The following is a 22,139-nucleotide window of genomic DNA, read 5'->3' as shown; positions in this document are numbered from 1 at the left end:
GGTTGCACCAAATGAATTTTATTAGAGAAGATATAAAAGAAGCAAGTGGACAAAAAAAGTGGTGTTCATATAAACTTGTCACTGCAGTTTCCTATTTGTTATACTGTACACTATATTTCCACAGTTCACCCCTCGATATACCTGTTCAAATGCCTGCTACTGTACCCATTAGGTACAGTATAGCTACCCATCAGGACACTGTCTTGCCCAGCCACCAGCCTCCGCACACACCCAACGCCTGCCCTCCTTTTACCTTGGCCCCAAATTACAACAGATCCCAGTATAATGACTCTGTAATACAATCCAGTACAACAAAAACAGCGAAACGCCTCATGGCTCCAGGACACACAACATGGGGCTTTGCCTTGACATGGACACACTGATCCTTGGGAATGTACTCTCCCAGCCCCTGACTCCAATTGTCCTTTAAAGCGAAGCAAAGGATACTGCGGTAGCCTGGCTCAGCCCAAGGAGGTTTGTGCCAAGCCAAGACCTGGTGTTCAGGGTCATTTCCCACTGTTCCATCACCCACTGGTCTAGTAATGGGATGGTGGCATGGGGGGCAGGGGTAGAGTCATCATTTTGTTCTCCATAGACAGACCCCTGGTGCAACCCTTCAGCTAAAGGACTGAGAGGCTTTCCTTCACTGTAGACTACCTACTACCACTAAAGCTGATCCCATAGCAGGGGGGTGGGGTGTTAGTCTCAAGCAAAGTTGAGGAGTCTTGGAATGAGAGCCAGGCCCAGCCCAAACCAGCTGAACATTCAGACCCAGCGCAGCTGTGTTGAGCAATGGCACTGCAGGATGGGACAAAGTGTACAGGAGGGACGTAAGTCCAGGAAGCAATCCTGTCTGGCCAGACTCTGCCCCTCAGTGACATTTACTCAGAACCCACTGCTTCCTGCCCTGCTAGCATCTTTCAGAGGTGATACTTGGGCTGTGTAGTCCTAATTTTATTACTCTGTGTCTTGGTGTGAGCCTTTGGGTCTATGGCGGGTGGGGGGGGGGTGTCTCTTCACTCCCATGTGATGCGCACCTCAAGGCCTTCCCTGCTGACCCTCTGGAGCAGCTCATCATAGTGCTTCCGATGGATGTCCGGGCAGCGGTCCAAACTAAGGTTGCCAAGTGGGTTATCTAGGGACAGGATCCGGTGGATGGTGCCACTGGAGACTTTGCAGCCACTCAGCGAAAGGAAAGTGAGGTGGGGAAAGGCGGTGTCAGTGCCAGGGGCCCCCAGCACTTCCGCAAACGCATCATCCAGAGAGAAGGGCAGGCCAAGAAGCATTATGGACCCCAGGCGAGGGGAACGTTTGAGGAGAGAGGCCAGGCTGGCCTTCAACACCTGCAGTTGAGGGGAAGGCTCTTGCAGCTCTGAGAAGGACAGGCTGAAGTCCTCAAGCTGGGGGAATGCATGAGGGGCCAGGGGGCGACGGCCATCTTTGTCCGAGGCCTCCTCGCCCTGCCCACCCTTCCAATAGTGGAAGAGGGCAGCATGGAACTTCCGGAGGTTGGGGCAGTGGCCCAGGAGGATGTGGAAGGACATCTCGTCTTCATAGGAGAAGCCGTCCAGCGAGAGGGATTCTAGCTGGGTCCCCAGGCGCCTCGTGACTGGGAGCACCTCCTCCAGCTGCCGGAGCCCTGAGCACTCCAGGGTCAGGCTGGTGAGAGAGGCCCAGGGCAGGAAGTGCCGGGACAGGCCAGGTCTCTCCTCCAGAAACACTGTCACCTTTGCCAATTTGGGGCACACGGCCCGGACGACACGCAAGTTGGACTCGCTCACTTCCATGAGTTCCTTCAGAGGCAGTGTCGGCTTGGAGCCCACCTTATCTGGGTTGGCAGATGCCCAGCGCAGCACCAGATCCTTTAGGGAGGGAAACCCAGGGGGCACCTGGACACCGCCAAAATGCAGGTCATGGATCAGACACACAGCATCCGTGGCGAACTCGTTCTCCAAGAATACCAGGCTGGGCAAGGCCAGCAGCAGGTAGACCAGGGCCCAGGGCAGGTCGCTGCCGTATGGGGTGCTGCTCTCCATTCCGTCCACCTCCAGGGTCTTCAACGCTTGGCAGCAGAAGGTGCCGGCCGTGGGATCATAGGCCAGATGGAAGAGGGAGGCTGGAGAGAGCTTCTTGCAGTCAGAGATGTCCAGCACACGAAGTCGCTTGCAGGTGGAGCCAATGGCAGATAGGACCTGTGTGTTGCACTGCGTCTCCCCAAGGGCCAGCGTTGTGAGACCCGGCAAGCCTTCCACGAGGTCAATCAATGCAGCTGAGGGAATTCGGCTGCAGCCAGTGAGAAGCAGAGAGGTCAAATTCTAACCTCGGAGTGGGGGAGAGAAGAGAGAAAAAGGAGGAGGCAGTTGGGGGAAGAAAAGAGAGATCATGAGCAATTTAATGCCATTTATTTAAAGTTGTATCCAAATGGCTGATCTTGCTAACTGCTCCTCCACAACAGCTCCCTGGTCACCGAACGACCCCCAGCTGCCTGTTTCTCCCCTTAAATCAGTCCTTGTGCTCTGGGTATTTCTGCCAGGGGTGAGGTGCCCTCTGCCTGTGGCCACATGTTGAACCATGGGAGTGAGCAGAATATGCTCTTCTTTATAGCCTCTGGGGAGGTAAAAAGAAGGGAACAGGGCAAGACAAGGCGTCCTGTCTCAATAGATAAGGCAGAAGGAAGGAGTGGGAAGAAGCCACTGCTCCATGGAGGCTACCCACTCCTGCCACGCCACAGACCTGACCCCAAGGGAAGGGCAGGTGAGAGCAAGCCATGCGCTCTCAAGCAAGGGGAGGGCCAGAAGAACTGCACATCTAGCCCAGAGATGCAGAAGGAACACGAAGGTCACTCAGGCTAGGAGGCAGGATCTGCCCATAACACCCCATGGCCACTTCTACTATCCCCTTACCTTGCAGCGTGCTGTCACCATCTGGGCGATGGCCTTGCTGACCAGCTGCGGACAGATGTGCAAGTACAGCTCTTTCAGGTGGGGCACAAGGAGCAAATGCAGCATGGCACGGGTCAGGCGCTCTCCCATTAGACTCATTAGCTCTAGAACAAGGGAGCCAGCTGAAGTTAGGAGACACGGGGATGGGGTGGGAAGAGAGGAAACACCCAGACGTTAACTCAGGGCCTGGCAAGACAACTGACTGTGTATTCCTGCATGGCAGTGGGTTGGGCTGAATGGCCCTGAAGGACTCTTCCAGTTATATATGATCCTATAACTTCTACTGTTTCTAGCCCTCTAGTTATCCTTTAACTGCCCGCTAAAGCATGATCTATCTAGCATCTGAACACAAAACAACTCTTTTCTGCCACTGGACAGCAGTTAACATTTGGCCAGAATGCTGCCGAGGTTCTATAGACATCTGTATGTTAACAAAGGGAGAAGCAACAGACAGGCTTAGGCCACCAGCCCCATTTACAAGCTGAAGATGTGCTGGTTTGATATTACACTTTATTCCATGCTGGGTTTTCTTTAAGCTCCTTCCTTCTAGGTAGCCAAGCAACATTTACCAGGACCCCCTGTATATGCTACTATGAGGCACATGGATGCCCAGGACCACTGGACATGTGCTTGCTTTTGGCCACCTGCTTGTTTCAAGAACAAAAAGCTGGAGAGCATCCAACAAGACTCATGAGAGAAAAGGGAAGCACAGTGGGTCTTTGGTATCCGCTGGGTTTGATTCTGGGACCCTTTGTGGATACCAAAATTCATGGATGCTCAAGTCCCATGATATACAATGGTGCCCCTTCTTTAAAAAAATAAAATAAGATAACAAAATCAAGGTTTGCTTTTTGGAATTTATATATAGATATATTTTACAAATGTGAAGACGTTGCTGCTTGAATCCATGGATTTGGAGGGCTGACTGTATGTTCCAGGAGGCTGGGAAATGGCGATGGTTAGCTAGCAAGCCCACTGTGTTTGGCTGTGGATACGCTACGCTTTCTCCACACTTGAAAGCCAAGACTGCAGAGACTTCTGGACAAGAACCTCCTGCACCACTTCCTGGCAAAGACCAAGTGCCTTTCCTTTCTACATCACGCCCTGCGTGCTTCGCCCTTTGCCCAAATGGCCTTTGGAGCTCTGCGTGTCACACGCCCAGCGCATTCTCTGCCAGCAGCCTCCAGTCCCTCCCAGTGGCTGTGTGCCTCTCACCCAGTTCGCTGAAGGGTCCCTGGATGTAGCGGAACTGGTACTCATCCAGGTACTTGTCAGTGTAGTCCTTGGCCCAAACACGCTGCATGTTCCTTGCTATGTTCTCCAGGCAGAGCCTCTGGAGCGACCGCTGGCTTTTCTTCCTAGGCATGATGCTGCTGCTGCTGGAGAGAGAAACAAAAGGCATGAGAGAAGGGGCCCAGAAGGCAGGGAGCTTTGGGTCCAGAGAGGTGGATCTTTGCACGGAAGCATTCTAGTTGACCGAAAGTTGGTGTGACTAATGCCGATGGATGTTTAATGCCAACTCTTTCCTCCTGCTGTACAAAAACAAGCCCCTGAGGCAGCCGTCCTCTGCCTGGTGCCACATGCCAGGACTGTGGCCTCTGGATGGGAACCGTTGCCCAAAAGGCCTGAAGGGAACCAAACAGGCGACGGCTGCCCTAAGAAGGAAGGAATTAGCGCCATGTATGCAGTAACTGTAATGAGACTTGGGTTTGTGACACACAAGTGGCAATCTGCAGCGCCAAGGCTAACAACGCTCCATGGCTCTCTGGCGGAAGGGCAACACCCGGATCCTGCCACATTTGCACTCTGCTTGTGCCGCTTCTGTTGTGCCACAAGAAGAGCCTTGTGCAACCTCTGGGCAGCTGAAGACTTTGTTTGTAACCTCTGTGTTCTCTCTGACGGCCATCGTAGAGCCCTAGCCTCGGAAGGGACCCCAAGGGCCCCGTCCCAAGGCCCTTCTGCCCTGCAGGGAGACTCCAGCCAAGGGCCCCAGTCTGGCTGCGTGCATCCGGGGCTCCTCCAGCAGCCGATGGCCGGCCCTGCGCCCCTGGCTGAAAGGAGACCCTCCCCTTGGGCTCAAGGGAAGGATGTTGGGGGGCAGGTCTTCAATGCTAGGACGCCTCCGTTCTCTTGCGGCCTTTGGGAGCCTCCTTCTTCTGCGGAGGCTGCTTTTAGGCAGAGACTTTAGGATGGCCCTCTCTCAAAGGAGTTCCTGCGGGCAGAAGGCGGCGGCTGGGCTGGATCAGGGCCCTTCTCGGGGCCCCTTCCCACTCCGGGTCCTATGCCTCCCGCAGGGCAGGAGGAGGGGTCCTCCTGGATGCCCCGGGGGACCCTTCCAGTTGCGGCCCTTACGGCTCTGCCCTGCTTCTCCGACCGAGGGCCAGCTGCCTCCCAGGAACCGAGCGAGCCCTGGCCGCGGCCCTTTGGCGGCAAGAGGAGTGACTCCGCCCCGGTCCCCCAGCCAGGTCCCCGGAGCCCCTCCCTTCCGCCCGTTCCTCCCTCGAGAACTTGCCCGGAGCCAGGACCCTCCGCAGGGAGATCCCGCTTCTCCGGCGCCTGAGGCAGAAGGGCTCCGTCCGCAGACTAGGCCTCTACCGCCCACCGGAAGTCAGTCACTCAACCACCGAGGCGAGGAGGAAAGAGCGGCTTCCGCTTGCTAAACTAGGCAGGCCAAAGACGCCACTTCCGCCCTCATCTGACGTAAGCGACGTCCGCCTTTTTGCCCTCACTTCGGGGCGCGGTCCGGCTTCATTGGCTTAATGCGCCTGCGCACAGGCCCTCTTTCGAAGGGCTGTCTAGAGTGGTGCCTGAGTCAGAATTGCATCCGGCGGAGAGAGGGGCAGGAAGGCGGTTGGCGGCTCCTAAGCGCCGGTGAGTCAGAATTAAGAGCGAGAGACCGGGGGGAAACGGGGAAGGAGCGGGGCTGGGGGCTCCTCCTCCGCTTCCTGACACACAAACGGCCTTTCAGGTCCCAGAGGGCGTCGGCTGGCCTACCTCGCAGGGGTGGCAGAGGGGACCGAAGAAGGGAATAACCCGGTTTGGCCCCGCGTCTGGCTCAAAGGCTATGGCATTCTGGGAGCTGGAGTTCGTTGTGAGCCCAGAGTGGAGCAGAGCAGAACAAACTCCCAGAATTCCATAGCCTTTGAGCCACGTAGAGTCAAAGCGGTGCTGAACCGGGTTATTTCTCCAGTGTGGATGCATCCTCAATGCCCCAGATATGGACCTTAAAGTGTATTTTGTCTTGTGAGCCGCCTTGGGTCCCTTTCAGGGAGGAAAGCAGCATTAAAACGCAATGGATAGCAAACAAAACAGGTTTGCCTTGGAGTCGCCACGAGTCGGAAATGACTTGAAGGCACTCAGCAGCAACGACAACAACAACAACAAGGACAACAACAACAACAACAACAACAATAGTGCGATGATGATAAAAATAAAGGATGTTGGACCATTGTAAAAAACTGATACAGTTCTCTCTCTCTCTCTCTCTCTCTCTCTCTCTCTAGTTTTATCTCTATTCGTTTTATTCTTTTAGTTCCGTAAGAATTCAATTCCTTTTTAATGTGTGCTTTTAAATAATGTTTTCAATGGTACTGTTTTTAATGCTCTGACGCTGCTCTCGAAAAGAGCGGGAATGCAAATAATAGCAATAGTAATAGTAATAAGAAGCTACCATTTGCAGCTGAAGACTCAGCTGCGTAAAAGAGCAATGCATAAGATTGCAAGAAGTGCGTGGAAGGTTCCTGAGAGGCCCCTGAAGTGTCCTTTGGCCCATCATCCCCTCCTGCTTTCTCTGAGGTTGTGAGGCTGCGTTCTGCAAGGAGTCCAGTGAAAGAAGGGGAAAAAGAAAGGCATCCATAGCTCCCAAACTGGCATGGAGACCCACTTTCCTGGAGGGCCGGACCCTCCTGCTTTTGGGTGCCAGGATGAGCGAGGCCTTTCCTGGGGAGCCCTTGGCGGTGACTGGCGGACATCCATTGAGCACCTAAATCTGCACAGAGTAAGAGAAGGCTGTGTCCTGTGCTGCCTTAAGCAGAGTTCTCCTTGGTGCAGAGGTCCATCTGACTTTCCCCTCAGAGAAGCCAGGCATGTCATGCAGCTCATGGAGGCAGAACAGATCCAGGTGCCTCAATGCTCTTCCTTCGCCTACTGTCCAACCGATGCATCCCTGGCTACCAGAGCGGTTGTGTGTTGCTAAATGAGTGCCCCGCATCTGCGGAGACCGAGGTATTCCTTTGTGCCATTCAGACAAACCAAACTGGGTTTTCAGACTCCTTCTCTTGTGGCAGTCTATAGCATGGCAGTGTGGCCCTTGTGACCGGGCAGTTCTGTGCTTTGGCCAGATGGATGAGGCCAGGCCTTGGCGGAGGAGAGCCAGCACTGGAGAGGCACTGCTGGCGGCTGTGCAGGGCTGGGTCTTGGCTGGCAGGAGCTGCAGCTGCCCACGTCCGGCTGGTCCTGGCACCGCTGTGGGGGAAAACAAGGGGAGGCATGGCCAGTGAGTTGGCAGACCTGGCTTTTCTGTGGGTTGTGTGCTCATTTTAATCACATCAAGGTTTTGGGTCCCTCTGTGATGTTCTCTAATACTTGTGACCTTGTTCTTTACCCCAGAAAATATGGTAACGAAAATAACTTGGTAGTACTCTGGGAACCATCCTTTATGAGGGGAGACTTAGGGAGCTGGTTCTGTTTAGCCTGGAGAAGAGACGGTTAAGAGGTGATATTTAAAGGAGTGACACGTTGAGGAGGGAGCAAGCTTGTTTTCTGCTGCTCCAGAGAATAGGACACAATGGAGCCATGGATGCAAGCTCCAGGAAAAGAGATTCCACCTTAACATTAGGAGGAACTTCTTGATAGTCTGACTTGGACCCAAGTCTCCTTCTTTGTGGAAGCTTTTAAGCAGAGGCTGGATGGCCATCTGTCAATGGGAATGCTTTGATGGAGAGTTCCTGCATGGCAGGAAGAGGTTGGACTGGATGGCCCTTCTTGGGGTCTCTTCCAACTCTATGATTCTACTTTGGGTCTTACTGCTTCTGTGTCCTTAGTGGCTTATTCTAAACAATAGTAAAAATTGTGATGATAATAATAATAAACTATAAATAAATAACTTTCATCCAGGCAGATCAGAGAAAGACAAAATTCCACCAAGTGCTTTAACCTCGGTGTTTTTTTTGCTCTCTTGTATTGCGAGGTATAAAAAACCCTATAGCTGTAGGGATGGTTTTGGGTGCAGAAATACCCAGAAGCAGAACCCAGATGTTTGCGTGAGGTGGAGTGTTTGCTTTGAACAGGAGACACTTTGCCTTATGTGTACAACAAACAATCAAAGCCCTCTAAGCAGCATAGATTGATGCCGTAGATTTGTTGGGACAGTTTTGGTCTCAACAGTTTTTTCTTTGTACAGGAGAACGTGGTTAAAGCCCAAGCAACTCTGCAGGCGGCAGTATTGTAACCCTCCGGTGTAGGCCCAGTTCTGTGTGAACTCAGCCACAAAATCTGACTCTTTAATGTCTCCTTCTGCCTGGATGAGCTGTGTATGTGTTGCTTTGCAGATTAGTCTGGAAGCTTGTGATGGGCAATGGGCCGGTCCCATAGGTTACAAATGAAGATTGTGGCAGTGATTCCAATAATGGCTATCTGTCGGGGATGCTTTGACTGAAAGTTCCTGCATGGCAGTGGGTTGGACTGGATGACCTTTGTGGTCTCTTCCAACTCTGTGATTCTGTGATTCTCTGATAATACTCCCATCTAATCAATAATGTGACACACAGTCGTAGAATCATAGAGTTGGAAGTGACCCCAATAATGGCCATCCAGTCCAACTGCCTTCGCATTGATGGAGATTTCCTGCATGGCAGGGGGTTGGACTAGAAGGCTCTTGTGGTCTCTTCCAACTCTATGATTCTAGGGACTCACACTCAAAGGATCCCCGACGGATGGCCATCCGGCCTCTGCTTAAAAACCTCCAGTGCTGCAGCAGAGGCTTCTTCGCTTGCTACCTGAATCGACGACTCGCCATGCAGTAGCTTAGATGCATGTTATGATCTTCCATTAGCAACCCTTGGTTAACAGGGAGGAGACCTGGGCGGACTGAGCTTCCCTGTGGGAAAGGGAAGACGATGGTCTGTTTCTGCCCAATGGCCAGGAGGTCTTAATAGGCTTTCCCTAGGAAGTACATAGAAAAAAGCAGCTTATTGGGGCGCCCTGCGCAACTGTGTGTGTGAAAATGAAATACTAGCCGAGAGGTATTTGATAAAGTGAGAACCCGGTGAAACTGAGCCCTTGGTGTCCACTGGGCTTTGGTTCTAGGACCCCCCCCCCATGGACCCCAAATCCTAGGATGGTCAAGTCTCATTAAATACTGTACAGTGATCTAGTAAAATAGTGTCCTTTACACAAAAAGGCAAAATCAAGGTCTGTTTTCTGGAATTTATATTTTTTGGGAATATTTTCAAGCTGTGCATCATTGAATCTGTGGATAAAATAATCTGTAGCTAAGCCAAGCTGACAGTAGAAAAAGCCCCGTTCTGTATCTCACTCCAGACAGATGGGGAATTTGCCGCTTCAAGATCGGCAACAACTGATTCACTTGGATAGCAATAAAAAGGCAGTTGACAAATTTCCGTAGGTCTGTATGATCATTGCGCCTGGTCTTAGGAATCAGATGCAGTGGGAGTAGCAGCAGCGCATAACAGGCTCATAGGACCTGCTGCCCAGCTTAAGTGGTCTTCCCACGGAGGCATCTGCTTGGCCATCTTGGGGCTGGGAAGCTGCTGGACTGTGGGGCCTTTGAATCTGATCCAGAAGCTACAAAAGTAGGCTATGTTATGGTGCTGAGCCTTTTAGGACTATTGGCTGATTCATTTTAGCTCAGGGCTGGGGAACGTTCAGCATATTGGGTCGGGATTTTTCTCTCTCTCTTTTACAGGACTTGGCCCACTTGGACTTTTCTGGACTGCCCTTGGTTGGCAAGAAGGTTAAATGGAGTCAAAGGCTTTCATGGCCGGCATCCATAGTTTTTGTGGGTTTTTTGGGCTATGTGGCCATGTTCTAGCAGACTTTCTTCCTGACGTTTCGCCAGCATCTGTGGCTGGCAAAGTTGGGTCTATATATATACTCTGTGTGAGCCTGGGAATGCAGGAGTGATTTGCAGCAGAACAAGACACATGCAAATCCCTCCTGCATTCCCAGGCTCACACAGTATATACAGACCCAGCTTTTTCCAGGCAAGCGTTCTCTGAAGATGCCAGCCACAGATGCTGCTGGCGAAATGTTAGGAAGAAACTCTTCTAGAACATGGCCACATAGTCGGAAAAACCCACCAAAAGCTAAGGCTAAGTGGCTTCTCCTGAAAGAGGCCCCAGGAGCAGAGGCTCACCTTTTAAAAGCGCATAGGGCCCTCCTGCTTTTGTTAAATCAAGATCCTTGCTGTGGACTGCTTTGGTCCACTCTGGTTTGAGTTTTAGAGGGGGGCATTTTTGACAGACAGTGCAGCCCTCAAGAGGGTCTCAAGGGCAGAAGTGATGCCTTCTGGTTTAGCTGGTCAAGGCCGTGGGTGACCAGGTGGGTATTTCCTTTGAGGTTTTTGTGGTGACCCTGCATGATGGACATAGTTATTTAAATGTCCAAGTACCGTAGTAATGAAATGAATAAAAGAAAACCTGACTTTATTGCATAGTTATTATGCTGATGAAGGAGAGAGCTGCACTAGCAGCTGGTAAAGAACAAGAGAATGCCAATATCGGATGGGAAGACCGGAAGGGACAGCAAGATGTGAAGCAGGGAATGACAGACGTGTGACCTTTGGGGCAGCAGCAGGCCGGCTTCTGACCTCTGCGCAGAGGTATGTGGTCAAGGTGGGCTACTCCCGGCCCACCCTCTCAGAAGCAGAAGATGGATAGACATGGAAAGGGGACTTAGCTGTACAGCAATGGAGGGTGGGGTGGGGGGGGGGATGAGGGACTTATTTGGATGGAAATGACCCTGAGCTGAAAGAGACTAACCTCCTCCTGTTCCCAGACAGCAGCATCTTCGGCTCCTCTCCGTGTTGCTATGGTTACCCTTCAATGAAGCACAATATATTGATTTGCAGTTTCGGTTGCTCCAGTTTTAGCTGTAGAAAGAGAGAGAGAGAGAAGGCAGTTGGTTTCCTCAAATGTCTCTGCAAAACAGCCCCCTTCTGTCCTTGCATCTGCTGCAGCTTTGCTTCCACTCTGGGGCTTTTTTAGCCACTGCTGGAATTGCAAAATGGTGCAGTTTGACAGTGCGCAGTTGCACACCGTTGGACTTGCGCAGGGTCCTAGTGCCAAGTGGATCACTCTTTTTCCTGGGAAGTAGGGAGCCATTTTTCTTCTTGGGGTCCCCTGAGGAACTGATGGAAGGGTCTCCTCCTTCGTGGTGGAATCTCTTTTCCTGAAGCTTGCGTCCATTCTTCTTAGTCTGCTGTACCAGAGAACAATGGATGGAAGCTCCAGGAAAAGAGATTCCACCTAAACATTGAGAAGAACTTCCTGAGAGTAAGAGCTGTTTGACAGTGGAATATACTGCTTGGGAGTGTGGTGGAATGCACTCCTTGGAGGCTTGTGGGGTCTCCTTCCTTGGAGGTCTTTAAAGAGAGGCTGGATGGCCATCTGTCACAGGGCATGCTTTGATTGAGAGTTCCTGCATGGCAGACTGGGGTTGGACTGGATGGCCTCTAGGATTCTATGGGTTTCTCAGTCCCTTTGGCCTGATGGACAAGCTGGCAGAACTGGGGTGGAGAGCCTGTGGTGGAGAGCAGCCCCACTGGTTGGGACTGGTGGGGTTTAAAGAACAGCATCCTCTGGAGGGCTGTGGATTCCTCACCCTTGTGGTAGACCCTCAACTCTTGGCGTTTTGAGTGACAAGAGGTGCCCCCCTTCACCCAGTAGCCCCTGTTGAGCAGCTCTTTAATGGCAACAGGAAGTAAGGCAGATGTTCCTTCTTGGTGACTGAGGAGCCACTGAGGTGCATAGTGTGTGTCTCTTGGCACCTTCTGTCCATCCCATGTTTCCTTATGTCAGCAGTTCTCAACCTGTGGGTCGCGACCCCTTTGGGGGTCGAACCACCCTTTCACAGGGGTCACCCAAGACCATTGGAATACACATATTTCTGATGGACTTAGGAACCAAGACATCACAATTTTATGGTTCGGGGTCACCACAACATGGAAGGGTTGTGGCATCAGGAAGGTTGAGAACCATTGCCTTATGTGGCACGGTCAGCCCTCTGTATCCACAGATTTTTTACCCACGGATTCAAGCATGCGCAGCCTGAACATATTTTTTAGGGATATAAATTCCAAAAAGCAAACCTTGATTTTGCTATTTTATGTCAGGGACACCATTTTACTATGCAATTGTAAATAACAGGACCTGAGCATCCACAGATTTTGCTATCCATGGTGGGGTCCTGGAGCCAAACCTCAGCAGATACCAAGGGCCTACTCTATATAATTAATTGATTATTCCACCTTTCAACCAATGTAGGACCCAAGGCCACTTACAACAAGCTCGAACCTGATAGGTGCCAGGACTAACAGCTGCTGATTTGAGCAGCGCTTGGTATTTGCCAATTGCTGGAGGCGTTTGCTGGATGGAAAACCTGGTTGGTTGCCTAAATGAGAAGACATTCCTGCTGGTGACAGCACAGCTGCCAGAGGAAGAGTTTGGTTTTGTTGTGGTTATCAAGAAGTGTTCATACTTGGCTGTTGACATGGCCTTAGGAGGAGGCACATGCTCAGAGGCACCCTTGAACTTTGTGTTACGATCACTGTAACTTTGTAATGAAGGTAGAGGTGGATCAAGGATCCCCCAGTTGCTCTCCCTTTTTTGGCACAAAGCGTGGACTGATGACCCTGAAGCCTCCAACAGCATCATTCAATGGCCCATTTTTCAAAGACAGAAGTAGACTTCCAGCCGCTTCTAATGTTCCCTCATTTTTTGTGGTCCATGGCAGAACATTGGCTCCCAGGTCCACCAGAGTTGCTCATTCCTGATTAAAATAGGTCCTTAAAATAGGCATGAATCCTTGTTCTGCCGAGAGCTTTGAAGGTGGAGAAAGAAACTACTCTTGTGAGGCTGTGAGTAGCGCAAAACCTTGAAAGGATTCTGTCTGTCTCTGCGGATGGCAGTGGCAACAAGAGCTTCCGCTGAAGAGCTTAAATCACAAGATGGCCTCTGTAGGCACACAAGCCTCTGTGAAAGCAAGCTGTCTTTCAGAGAGGTCTTTCCTCAGCCATTGGGGCCTTGCTAAAGGTCCCCATTGAGAGCCAGCATGGTGCAGTGGCTTGAGCATTGGATTATGACTCTGAGAGACTAGAGTTTGCATCCCTCTGCTTCACCAGGGAAACCCAGTTTCTGCCATGATAGGGTGGTCTTAGGGTTGTCATAAGTTGGAAACAACTTGAAGGCCCACAACAGCAACAGGTCACCACCAGCAGTTTGAATTATACTGGGAAGCAAGCGGGGGCCAGGGTAGTTATTGCAGTGAGGTGAATACATGCTCTGGATATATGGTCACTGTTAATGCCTGGAGATGGCCTCATTTCGGATCAAAGCGGCTTTCGGTAGCCATCTCTGTGTAGTGTATACAGCAATAATCTAGATGTGAAATAACTAAGACATGCTTCTCCAAGGCTCGATTGGGTTTTAAAAACATAGCCCAAAGCCCACCGTACTGAATCTGCTACAGGTAGACGTCCTTAATTCCTGCCACACAGTGGAGGGCCACATTTTGCCCACCGCTGTGGGTCTGGGGCCTAGCAGTTCTGCCTCTCTATTCTGGATGTACTGCTGTTATGAGTGTCCCACCAGCTCCATGTTTGGTGTAGCTTTTGGGAGAGTCCTGAGCCAGGCTTGAGGGCTCCAACTGTTGTCCCGCTTGCAAGGTTCTCCAGCTCAGGGCCTTTAGTTGTGGAGCTTAGACCAGGCTTCCCTGCTGTTAGCTGTCCACTGGTCCCTCTGCCTCTGAGCCTGTTCAGTTTTGAAGTTTTGATTTGGCTTTGCCGCTTGGAATGGTCAACAGATGGACCACTTGGTGTTCAGCAGATCTGGGAAAGGCAGGCTCATGTTGTGGGATGTGAGAGAGAGGTAGAAAAGGAAAGAGCAGGCCTGCCCTGGGAGTAGCCCTCATCCCTTTGTGCCTGTGCCACTGGGGCATTGGCAGTTCCTCTCTGCAAAAGGGGCTGCAGTTCAGGCGCGCTGCTTCTTAAGGTACGGAGGAGGCTTTCCTTGCCTCTGTGGGGACCTGCGATTGAGAGGGATGTTGATGCAGAGTGTGGTGGCCTTCTCAGGGGCCTGTTTATGTTAAGTACTTCAAAGTAAATGAATTGCCCACAACATTGATTTTTGTTGGATGAGATGTCATAAAACTTCTCTCTTGTCATCTCACATTGTAGAAGACAGCAGCCACGCTTTCTGGTCATGGCAGTTAAGTGACTGCTGTTCCAGCCATGAATTCTTCATGTGCATGTTTACTATTTTAAAACCACTGCCATTTGTGATGTATTATCGTCACAGGGTAGCTGACCAAATGATAACCTAAATGAAAATGCAGTTATAGTTGCACACAGCAGCAGTCCTGGTTTTTACGCAAGTCCATAGGTTTGCTTTAGGGTCGGAAATGAATTGAAGGCGCACAACATGCATGGCAGGGGGTTGGACTGGATGGCCGTGCGGTCTCTTCCAACTCTATGATTCTATGTACAATAACAGAACACGAATGCAGACCAGGCTAAATGTGTCTTCACTGTTCTGTCTTCTCAGCTGCCAGGAGGGATGAGGCCATATGTTTCTCCCTGGGGAGGGAGTTCTCAAGGCATGGGGCAACCACTGAGGGAATCCGCCAGGCAAGTGGCTTTTTTGGAAGGCTGTCTGATTATTCCTTGCCTAAGACAATCCTATGAAATTCATGAGGTTCCCATAAGTCAACAGGTGTCTTGAAGAGCATATACTGTACACTGTGAAGGGCTTTGTTGTTAACTACTACCAAGTCAACATCAACTTAAAGCAACCCCATGAATGAGAGACTTCCAAATCTCATCAACAGTCCTGCTCAGGTCTTGTTGGCTGAGGGCAGCCATGGCTTCTATAATTTAATCTCTCCATCTGGAATGCCGTCTTCTTGTTTCCTGTTGCTTTCTACCTTACCAAGCATTCTTGTCTTTTCTCGGGAGTCCTGTCTTCACATGATATGGCCAAGGTACAACGGCCTCAGTTTAATCATCTTGGATTCAAGCTCACAGTTGTAAACCACTTAGACACTGCTTAGGCGATATGAAGTGGTATATAAATGCAGCTTGTTTTGTTGTTTGAAGGGAGAGCTCAGACCTGATTTGCTTTAGTGTCCATTTATTGGTCTTTTTAGCAGCCCATGGTATCCACAGGACTCTTCTCCAGCACCACATCTGAGATAAGTTCATTTTCTTCCTATCAGCTTTCTTCATGCTCCAGTTTTGACACCCGAGACATAGAAATTGGAAATACAATGGCATGGACAATCCCAACCTTAGTATTCAGTTGTATGCCTTTACGCGTCAGGGTCTTGTTTAGTTCTTCATAGCTGCCCTTCCATGTCCTGCTCTTCTTCTGTTTCCTTCAGTCTCCATTCTGATTCATGACTGAGCCAAGGGATAGAAAATTCTGAGTTGTTTCCTCATTGCTTACCTTAAAGTGATATAAATCATCCGTGGTCATTGTTTTTGTTTTCTTGTGGTTCATCTGTAAACCCACCTTTGCACTTCCTTGACTTCCTTCAGTAATTATTCCAAGTCTTTACTATTTTCTTCTAGTAGTATGGTGCCACTTCATATCTTAAATTGTTGATGTTCCTTCCTTCAATTTTCACGCCTCCTTCCTCCGAATGTGATCCTGCTTTACATATGATATGTTCAGCACACAATCTAAGCAGATGAGGTGATAAGATGCCAGACCTCCCTTACCAATTGGAAACCATTCAATGTCTTTGTATTCTGCCCTATCAATAGCCTCTTGTCATGAATATAGGTTACACAGCAGGGCAATCAAATGTTGTGGCACATCCATGTCTTTAAGGGCCATCCATAGCTTTTCTATCTATACAGCCAAAGGCTTTGCTATAGTCTATAAAGCACAGGCTGATTTTCTTTTGAAATTCTCTGATGTGCTCCATTATCCAATGTACGTTTGCAATAGGATGCCTAGTGCATCTTTCCTTCCTCAACCCTGTTGCGCAGCTTGCATTTCTCACTCTGTATCTGGTAAAAGTTGTCTATGATTAACAAGAAATCCTGTTTTGGTGTGTGATCAAGTTCCTCCTGGACTCCAGCACTGAATCATTCAATTTCTTTTTCTTCTGCCTCTGTAGCTGGCGCATAAATGTGGATTACATGACTTTGCATTATATCCTTTGACTGCTTTCACTCCATCTCTCTATTAATGGCACCCCATTTCTTCTTAGATTTTCATTTCTTGTGTAAAACTGTAATTATCTGCCTGAAAATGTCCTATTCTTGTCCACTTTTGCTCTCTCACTCTGAGTATTGCAATGTTTATATGTTGTTGTTTTTTACTTTACTATGTCTAGCTTCCCCTGATTCATGCTTTTTGCCTTCCATGTTCCTGTAATGTGTGCTGCGTGGCTTCAGGTTTCCCTTTTGCCTCTGAGTAGGTCAGCAGCGGAACCTCCTTTCGCCTTGAGTCCAGTTGCATCGTTAGCCACACTGTGTCTTGTATTTGTCCTCTGCCCTTCCCCAATAGCTCTCTGAGTGCTTTCCGACTTGAGAGTCTCATCTTCTGGCACTATCTTGTCTTTCATTTTGGATGGTCCATTGTAGGGTTTTCATGGTAAAAGATCTTCAAAAGGAGGTGTACCGTACCTCCCTCTGAATAGTACTAACAAGGCTTAGCTCTGGTGCCCCTGATGTTGTCTCTGGGAGATCCTCTGCCAGTGCCATCTCCACCAGCGCCACTTAACTGCTGTTGCTGCCCAGTGACTGTGTGGCCCATTGAGTCTGGCTGCTCCTCAGCCAAAGCCTGGCATGGGACTTGGAGTTCCTGCCAGCAGCACTGCTACGGTCAGCATGGCTTCTTGCCTAACAGGTGCACATAATGCCATCCCCACTGCGGAAAGGCAGTACCATCTGTGAGTCTGGAAAGGTATTGCTATTGGTGGACCAGAGAAGATAGATCAACAATATTTCCTTTCCTTTCCTTTCCTTCTAATATTGATGGCTCATTCTTTGATTTACTCCAGGGATGAGGCGGGGATTTGTCTGTTCCTCATAAACTGGCAAAAAGAAAGAGGTTCCTTATAGTTTAGTTGTTCCTTGCAGTTCAACACCTTGTAGCTCTATTGATAACCAAAAATAAAAAGCCAGTTCATGATTGTTTTCTAAATAAATCTCATTTTAACATGGCAAGCTATAAATTTATGGCAAATAAAGTTCTACATATGTACATATTTCATGTTCCTAAAGTAACAAAGTGCCTTTTTATCTCTATAGGGTAATAATGGTGCATGTTCATAACGTTTCTGAAATGTTCTGGGCATGTCCTGGAAGAGACTGGGAGGGAAGCCGTTATTCCCCACTGCTTCAGGATTTTAGGACATTCCCGACCTTTGTTGGCGAGGCAGAGAGCCAGGCCTCTGGATCTGATCTTGCTGCCTGTTCAGACTCATAGAGGTACAGCTGGCCTTTGACGTCGGCAGTTTTCACTTTTGTAGATTTGATTATTTGTTAACTGGGTTAATATGCCTCTCTAGGAATCTCTAGGTCCTCGGGCGCAATTCTGTCAGATGTTGACCATAGGGTTGTACTGGAGAGCCTAGAAGTTCCTAGAGGAAACACTTATCTAGGCATTTGTAGGTCCTCTATCATGATTCTGTGATCAAATTCTGGCAGATGTTGACCATAGAGTTGCACTGGAGGATCTGAAGATTCCCAGAGAGGTGTTCTCTCAGTTAAAAAGAATAGTGTTTTTATTTGTGGTTTTTCCACATCCACAGGGGTCCTTCACCCCTAACCCCAGCGAATGTGGAGAGACCACTGCATATAGCACCGGCATTCCAGCTGCTGGGTTTGCACAGAGGGCCCTGTCAAACGACATTTCATTACTGGAAGTGAAGCTTGTCGTGCCAGCTTCCCTGATGAATGATGGATCAACCCCACTCATAAGAGGCGCATCCACTTCCGGACATGCTGGCACAATAGGCACGGCTGGTTTTCTCTGGAGCGGTGGTCCTTCACTTCAACCAGCCATCTCCTAGCTCAGGTGGGCTAATGCGGATCTCTCAGATGGGCTTCTGCCATCATAGTGGTGCGTAAGGTGTGTAGAGGGGAGAGGATCCCTCCGGGGGTCTAAATGTGAGGGGTAGAAGTGGCTGCAGGGATTTAGGAGAGGCAGTGGAATTTGGGCCATGTGGCACCAAAGGAACAGACCCAGGTGAGGCCAGCGCAGGATGGGTTTTGAGCAGGTCCCTCAAGTAAGAGGAGGCGGCTGCCTGTCAAGCTGGGATGGAGGTGGATGCTATTCCAAGCCCAGGAACAGAGTGGCAGAAGGCTTGGAGGTGGAACAAGAAGAGGAGCAGCTGGCTGGAGGATGGAACCCGGTTTCTAGAAGCCACTTTAGGTGGGCTGCAGCCACGTAAACAATACCTTGGAGAACTCCCTGGGGTTGATCTTGAGAGTTGCTGCAGACCTTCTTTTTCTGGGGTTTGTAAGAAGAGCCTCCCTCAGCAGAGGTTGGATTGGGGGACTCTGCTCACCCTTTGAGGTGGCACTGAGGTGACCCCTGAGATGGTTTGCCTGGCTTGGTAGGATGGGGGTCACCTGTCTTTGTATCAGAGGACCCTTCCAATATTGTTCATATCATTGTCAACCCTGACTCATGGCAACCCTGGGGGTAAGACATCTCTAAGATCCCCTGTACTCCATTGCTCTGCTCAGGTCCGTGACCGCCTTGGTGGAGTCCATCCATCTGGGGTGGGGTCTTCCTCTCTTTCTTCAGCCCTTCACCTTTCCCAGCATTATTGCCTTTTCTAATGATGTGGCCAAAGGAAGACAGCCTCGGTGTGACTATTTTAGGTTCCAGGGAGATTTCTGGCTTAATCTGTTCAAGCACTAGCAACCAATAATCTGCTGGGGTTTTCCTCTGTTTCGAAGCATGCTAAAGAATCTTGTTCTGCCTGTGTCTTCAGCTGTGGTCTGCAACCCCACAGCCAGGGAGTTTTCCATTTTCCCATCCTGGTATGTTGACTTACTGACTTCAGAGCACTTCTGGTTAACTCCTGTGTGGTCAGTCAGACAACTAGCCAGCTTCCAAGGGGCATGATAGGGAGTCCAAGTGGGATAGGTCTGGTTGGCCCAAGGGCACATTTTGCTCAGGCCGAGTTGTTCCCCAGGCCATTCTGGACCAAGGGGCAAGGCATCACTGAATCCCTGGCTGCCAGTTGCAGCTGAGTTGCTCCCTGTTGCTGCTCCGGGAGCTGTCCAGAAAAGCTCTGCAGTCTTTTTTGTGTCTGCTTCCCCTCCCCAAGCCCTCTTGTTTTTCTGTTCTGACGTTTCAGAGCCAAATGGTTTAGCGTTAGGACCCAGTAGGTTGTCAGAATTGGTGACAAGAGTCTGGAGCAGCACTAGCGCAGAGTGAGTCCCCCTCCATCAGCTGGGCAGCAGGATTTTTGTGTCTTGGCAGCTTAACGCCTCTCCCAGGGAAAGGGCTCCTTTCTCTTCTCCTCCTCCTCTTGCCCTGTCTGACCAGGGAGAGGGTGGCTTCGGCGGAGGAGGAGGAGGCGGAGAAGGGATGACCGCCTGCCTGCCTGCCTCCTCTGCGGCGGAGGGGCAGGAGCCTCCCTGGGCCGCCCCTGGCCACGAGCTGAAGAGCAGCCTTTTTGGAAATAATTGAAACAGGCAGGCAGACCACCGCCAGCATGGCCCAGACCAAGAGGCACACCTTCAGCCGGGTAAGTGACACTTGGGGTGGTTGAGCCCTCTGCCCTGGGCCGGCTGTGGGGTCTGGGCCAACCTCGACGCAATCTGTTGCAAGGGAACAGGCCAGCAGCATTGATGCGAGGAGAGAGAAACCGTATTTTTTATCCTGTGCTGGTTCCTCTTAATGGAAAATGCCTCCTTGTCCTGCCTGTTCAGGGATGCTCTGGGCTTGGCTGAGCTGACTGAATTTCTCTTGTTCGCCAAGCCCTTTAGGATGAGATTAGTCACTGTTATTCCATGGTAATTAGTGTTGGTGGTGTAATGAGGCATCAGCTGAGCCTCTGGTGATGGTCCCTTCTCCTATTCTGGGTTCCCTTTCCTTTCTCCCCTCCACTCCCCAATCAGTCGCCGCTGGTCCCCTCACCCCCAGCCCCACACCAAGAAGCCAGATTGGCCTTTGCCAGTCCAGACTACCATCATATTGCAGTCCGGGTACCAGCCGCAAGCCCAGAAGTGTGTGTGTTATGTTGGTATTGTCTCCTTCCACATTTCTATCCCCTCCCCACTTTCCTGAGGTTTGAAGTGACACTATATTGGGGTATGTACCTATGATGCTTCTGAAGGCCAGTTTTCCACCCATGGGACCCTCCGGGGGCCATATGGGTTTCTAAAAAATGCCCCAAATTGGAGCAGAACAAAAACCCAGAGCGGCCCAGAATTCCACTTCTGCTTTTGAAAAAGAGGTGTTTTGAAATATGAAACGGTGCAGCGTCACCCTGCAACCTGTTGGGAAAGCTGAATGGGGGCCCCTGCAGGCTATTGGGGCCCTGCCAGAAGGAACACTGGGGGATCGATCCTCTTGCAGCCCCAAGACCAGGCTTTGTTCCCCCCGCTTCTGCACTTGATCTTGAGCTGAATGTTGTGAGTTGGCCAAGGGCCTTTCTTGACCCAGTGTCATTTGGGAGTACTGGAGGTTGGATGGCCATCTTTGGGGATGCTTTGATTGTGTATTCCTGCATAGCAGGGGTTTGGACTGGATGGCCCTTGTACTCTCTTCCAACTCTGTGGTTCTATGATTATAGGGCCATGTTAGAATCCAGGGCCTGACTGCCTGCCCACCTGCAGGGCTGCCTTGCTTGCTTCTCAGGCCCTGGAAGGAGAGCCATCTTTCTGTGGTGGCCTCCCCAGGGGTGCCCTGAAGAAAGTACGTACCCTCCCCATGCTTCCCAGTGGTTTCTTCCTCCCCATTGCTTTTCTGGTGGACAGATCGGTTTGCTGTTTACTCCTTGGTTTCCCTGTCTTAAGCCTGGCTGGTTTCACTTGAGGCCACTGAGAGGGTGGGGGTTCCTCCGCAGCTCAGCTGACCATCAGAAGTGCAAAATGTTTGTCTGGGAGGCTTGGGTGTCTCAGAAGTTGGCTCATGTGCTTCCCTGGTGTGGTTCATGGGGGGGGGGGCACGCCTGGCCTACCCCTGCCCTGGAGCTGGATGGCACTTACTGTTGGCATCCTCATATGCCAGGGGCTGGCTAGCTGGGCCGTCAGCCTGATCCAGCAAGGCTACTGTGACCTCTGCAGGATGCCTTGGCTGGCAAGGCTGTGGGTTTTGTTGTCTACAGGGCTGAGACTGTGTGGAATCCTTTCATTTATCTGCCTGCCCAAACTTGACAAGGAAACCCAGTTGCCAGAGAGATCAGCTTCATTGTGAGATTATGCAGAGGTGGCCTCAGATGGGTGTACCCTGCTCTGCCAAGGTAGACCTCCATGGGCTTGTAGGCCTAGATGCTGGTTGGTTTGGAAAGGGACATAGCTCAGAAAGAAAGCATGGGTTTTGCATGCAGAAGGCTCCCCGGTCCATTGCCTGACATTCTCTAGGTAGAGCTGGGAAGGACCCTATGGGGGAACCTAGAGAGCCACTGCCAGTCCGTGTTGATGGTCCTGAGTTCGTCTGAGCTAGAGCTCTCAGTTGGGGAAAGGCAGCTCCCTGTGGTGCATGTACCTTGCTGATCTTTGACGAATACTCAATCTAATGATGAATTTGGGCAGGGTAATCTGGCACAGTTGGGCATTTGGGACAGTGAAGGGTGCCTTGTGGCACCTCCTGTGGGTCGAGACTCTCTTCCGGTTGCCTCATGTGCTGTTGGGTTTCCTTTGGGCAGCCTGGGATACAGACAGGTGAAAGGGAGAAGGTGGGAACTGTGAAGTATGGCACTGGGATGGTTTTGCTTGCCCTTCCTGGATCAGGAAAAGAGCTCCATTGGCTCAATTGGGATAGCTGT

At 50.6% G+C, this 22,139-nt stretch overlaps 2 protein-coding genes and 1 long non-coding RNA gene across 14 annotated transcripts in view; 1 reads left to right on the top strand and 2 right to left on the bottom strand.

Annotated features, from left to right (window-relative positions):
* Positions 1-2: 2 nt before the first annotated feature.
* Positions 3-5,596, bottom strand: LOC121930521. Of its 4 annotated transcripts, none has more exons than XM_042466966.1 (4): positions 5,455-5,596; positions 4,158-4,318; positions 2,904-3,064; positions 3-2,315 (listed from the first exon to the last, which is right to left on the bottom strand). In XM_042466966.1, the coding sequence occupies exons 2-4, from the start codon at positions 4,306-4,308 to the stop codon at positions 1,017-1,019; spliced, it is 1,611 nt and encodes a 536-aa protein (XP_042322900.1). In that variant the 5' UTR covers positions 4,309-4,318; positions 5,455-5,596; the 3' UTR covers positions 3-1,016. The 4 variants fall into 4 exon arrangements, with proteins under 4 accessions (XP_042322900.1, XP_042322899.1, XP_042322903.1 ...); XM_042466965.1 differs by having other exon boundaries at positions 4,158-4,321; positions 5,455-5,589; XM_042466969.1 differs by having other exon boundaries at positions 2,904-3,046; positions 4,158-4,321; positions 5,455-5,589.
* Positions 5,597-5,676: 80 nt separating this feature from the next.
* DCTN1 (dynactin subunit 1) overlaps positions 5,677-22,139 on the top strand; it is a 73,859-nt gene continuing 57,396 nt past the window's right edge. For 7 of the 9 annotated variants that reach the window (XM_042466921.1, XM_042466919.1, XM_042466917.1 and 4 more), the window contains exon 1: positions 19,571-19,895. In XM_042466921.1, the coding sequence (XP_042322855.1) occupies positions 19,863-19,895 (33 nt within the window). In that variant the 5' untranslated portion in view covers positions 19,571-19,862. Of the gene's footprint in view, positions 5,814-19,569; positions 19,896-22,139 lie in introns of those variants that run through there. The other 2 variants (XM_042466918.1, XM_042466913.1) reach the window with 2 other exon arrangements.
* Positions 6,876-22,139, bottom strand: part of LOC121930549 — a 35,763-nt gene continuing 20,499 nt past the window's right edge. The window contains exons 2-3 of the long non-coding RNA XR_006103966.1: positions 10,943-11,052; positions 6,876-7,406 (exon numbers count right to left, since the gene is read on the bottom strand). This is a non-coding gene — a long non-coding RNA (uncharacterized LOC121930549). The remainder of the gene's footprint in view (positions 7,407-10,942; positions 11,053-22,139) is intronic.

Source organism: Sceloporus undulatus, chromosome 5 (genome assembly GCF_019175285.1).
Source record: "Sceloporus undulatus isolate JIND9_A2432 ecotype Alabama chromosome 5, SceUnd_v1.1, whole genome shotgun sequence".
Taxonomy (NCBI): domain Eukaryota; kingdom Metazoa; phylum Chordata; class Lepidosauria; order Squamata; family Phrynosomatidae; genus Sceloporus; species Sceloporus undulatus.
This window is presented reverse-complemented; position numbering and strand designations above follow the sequence as displayed.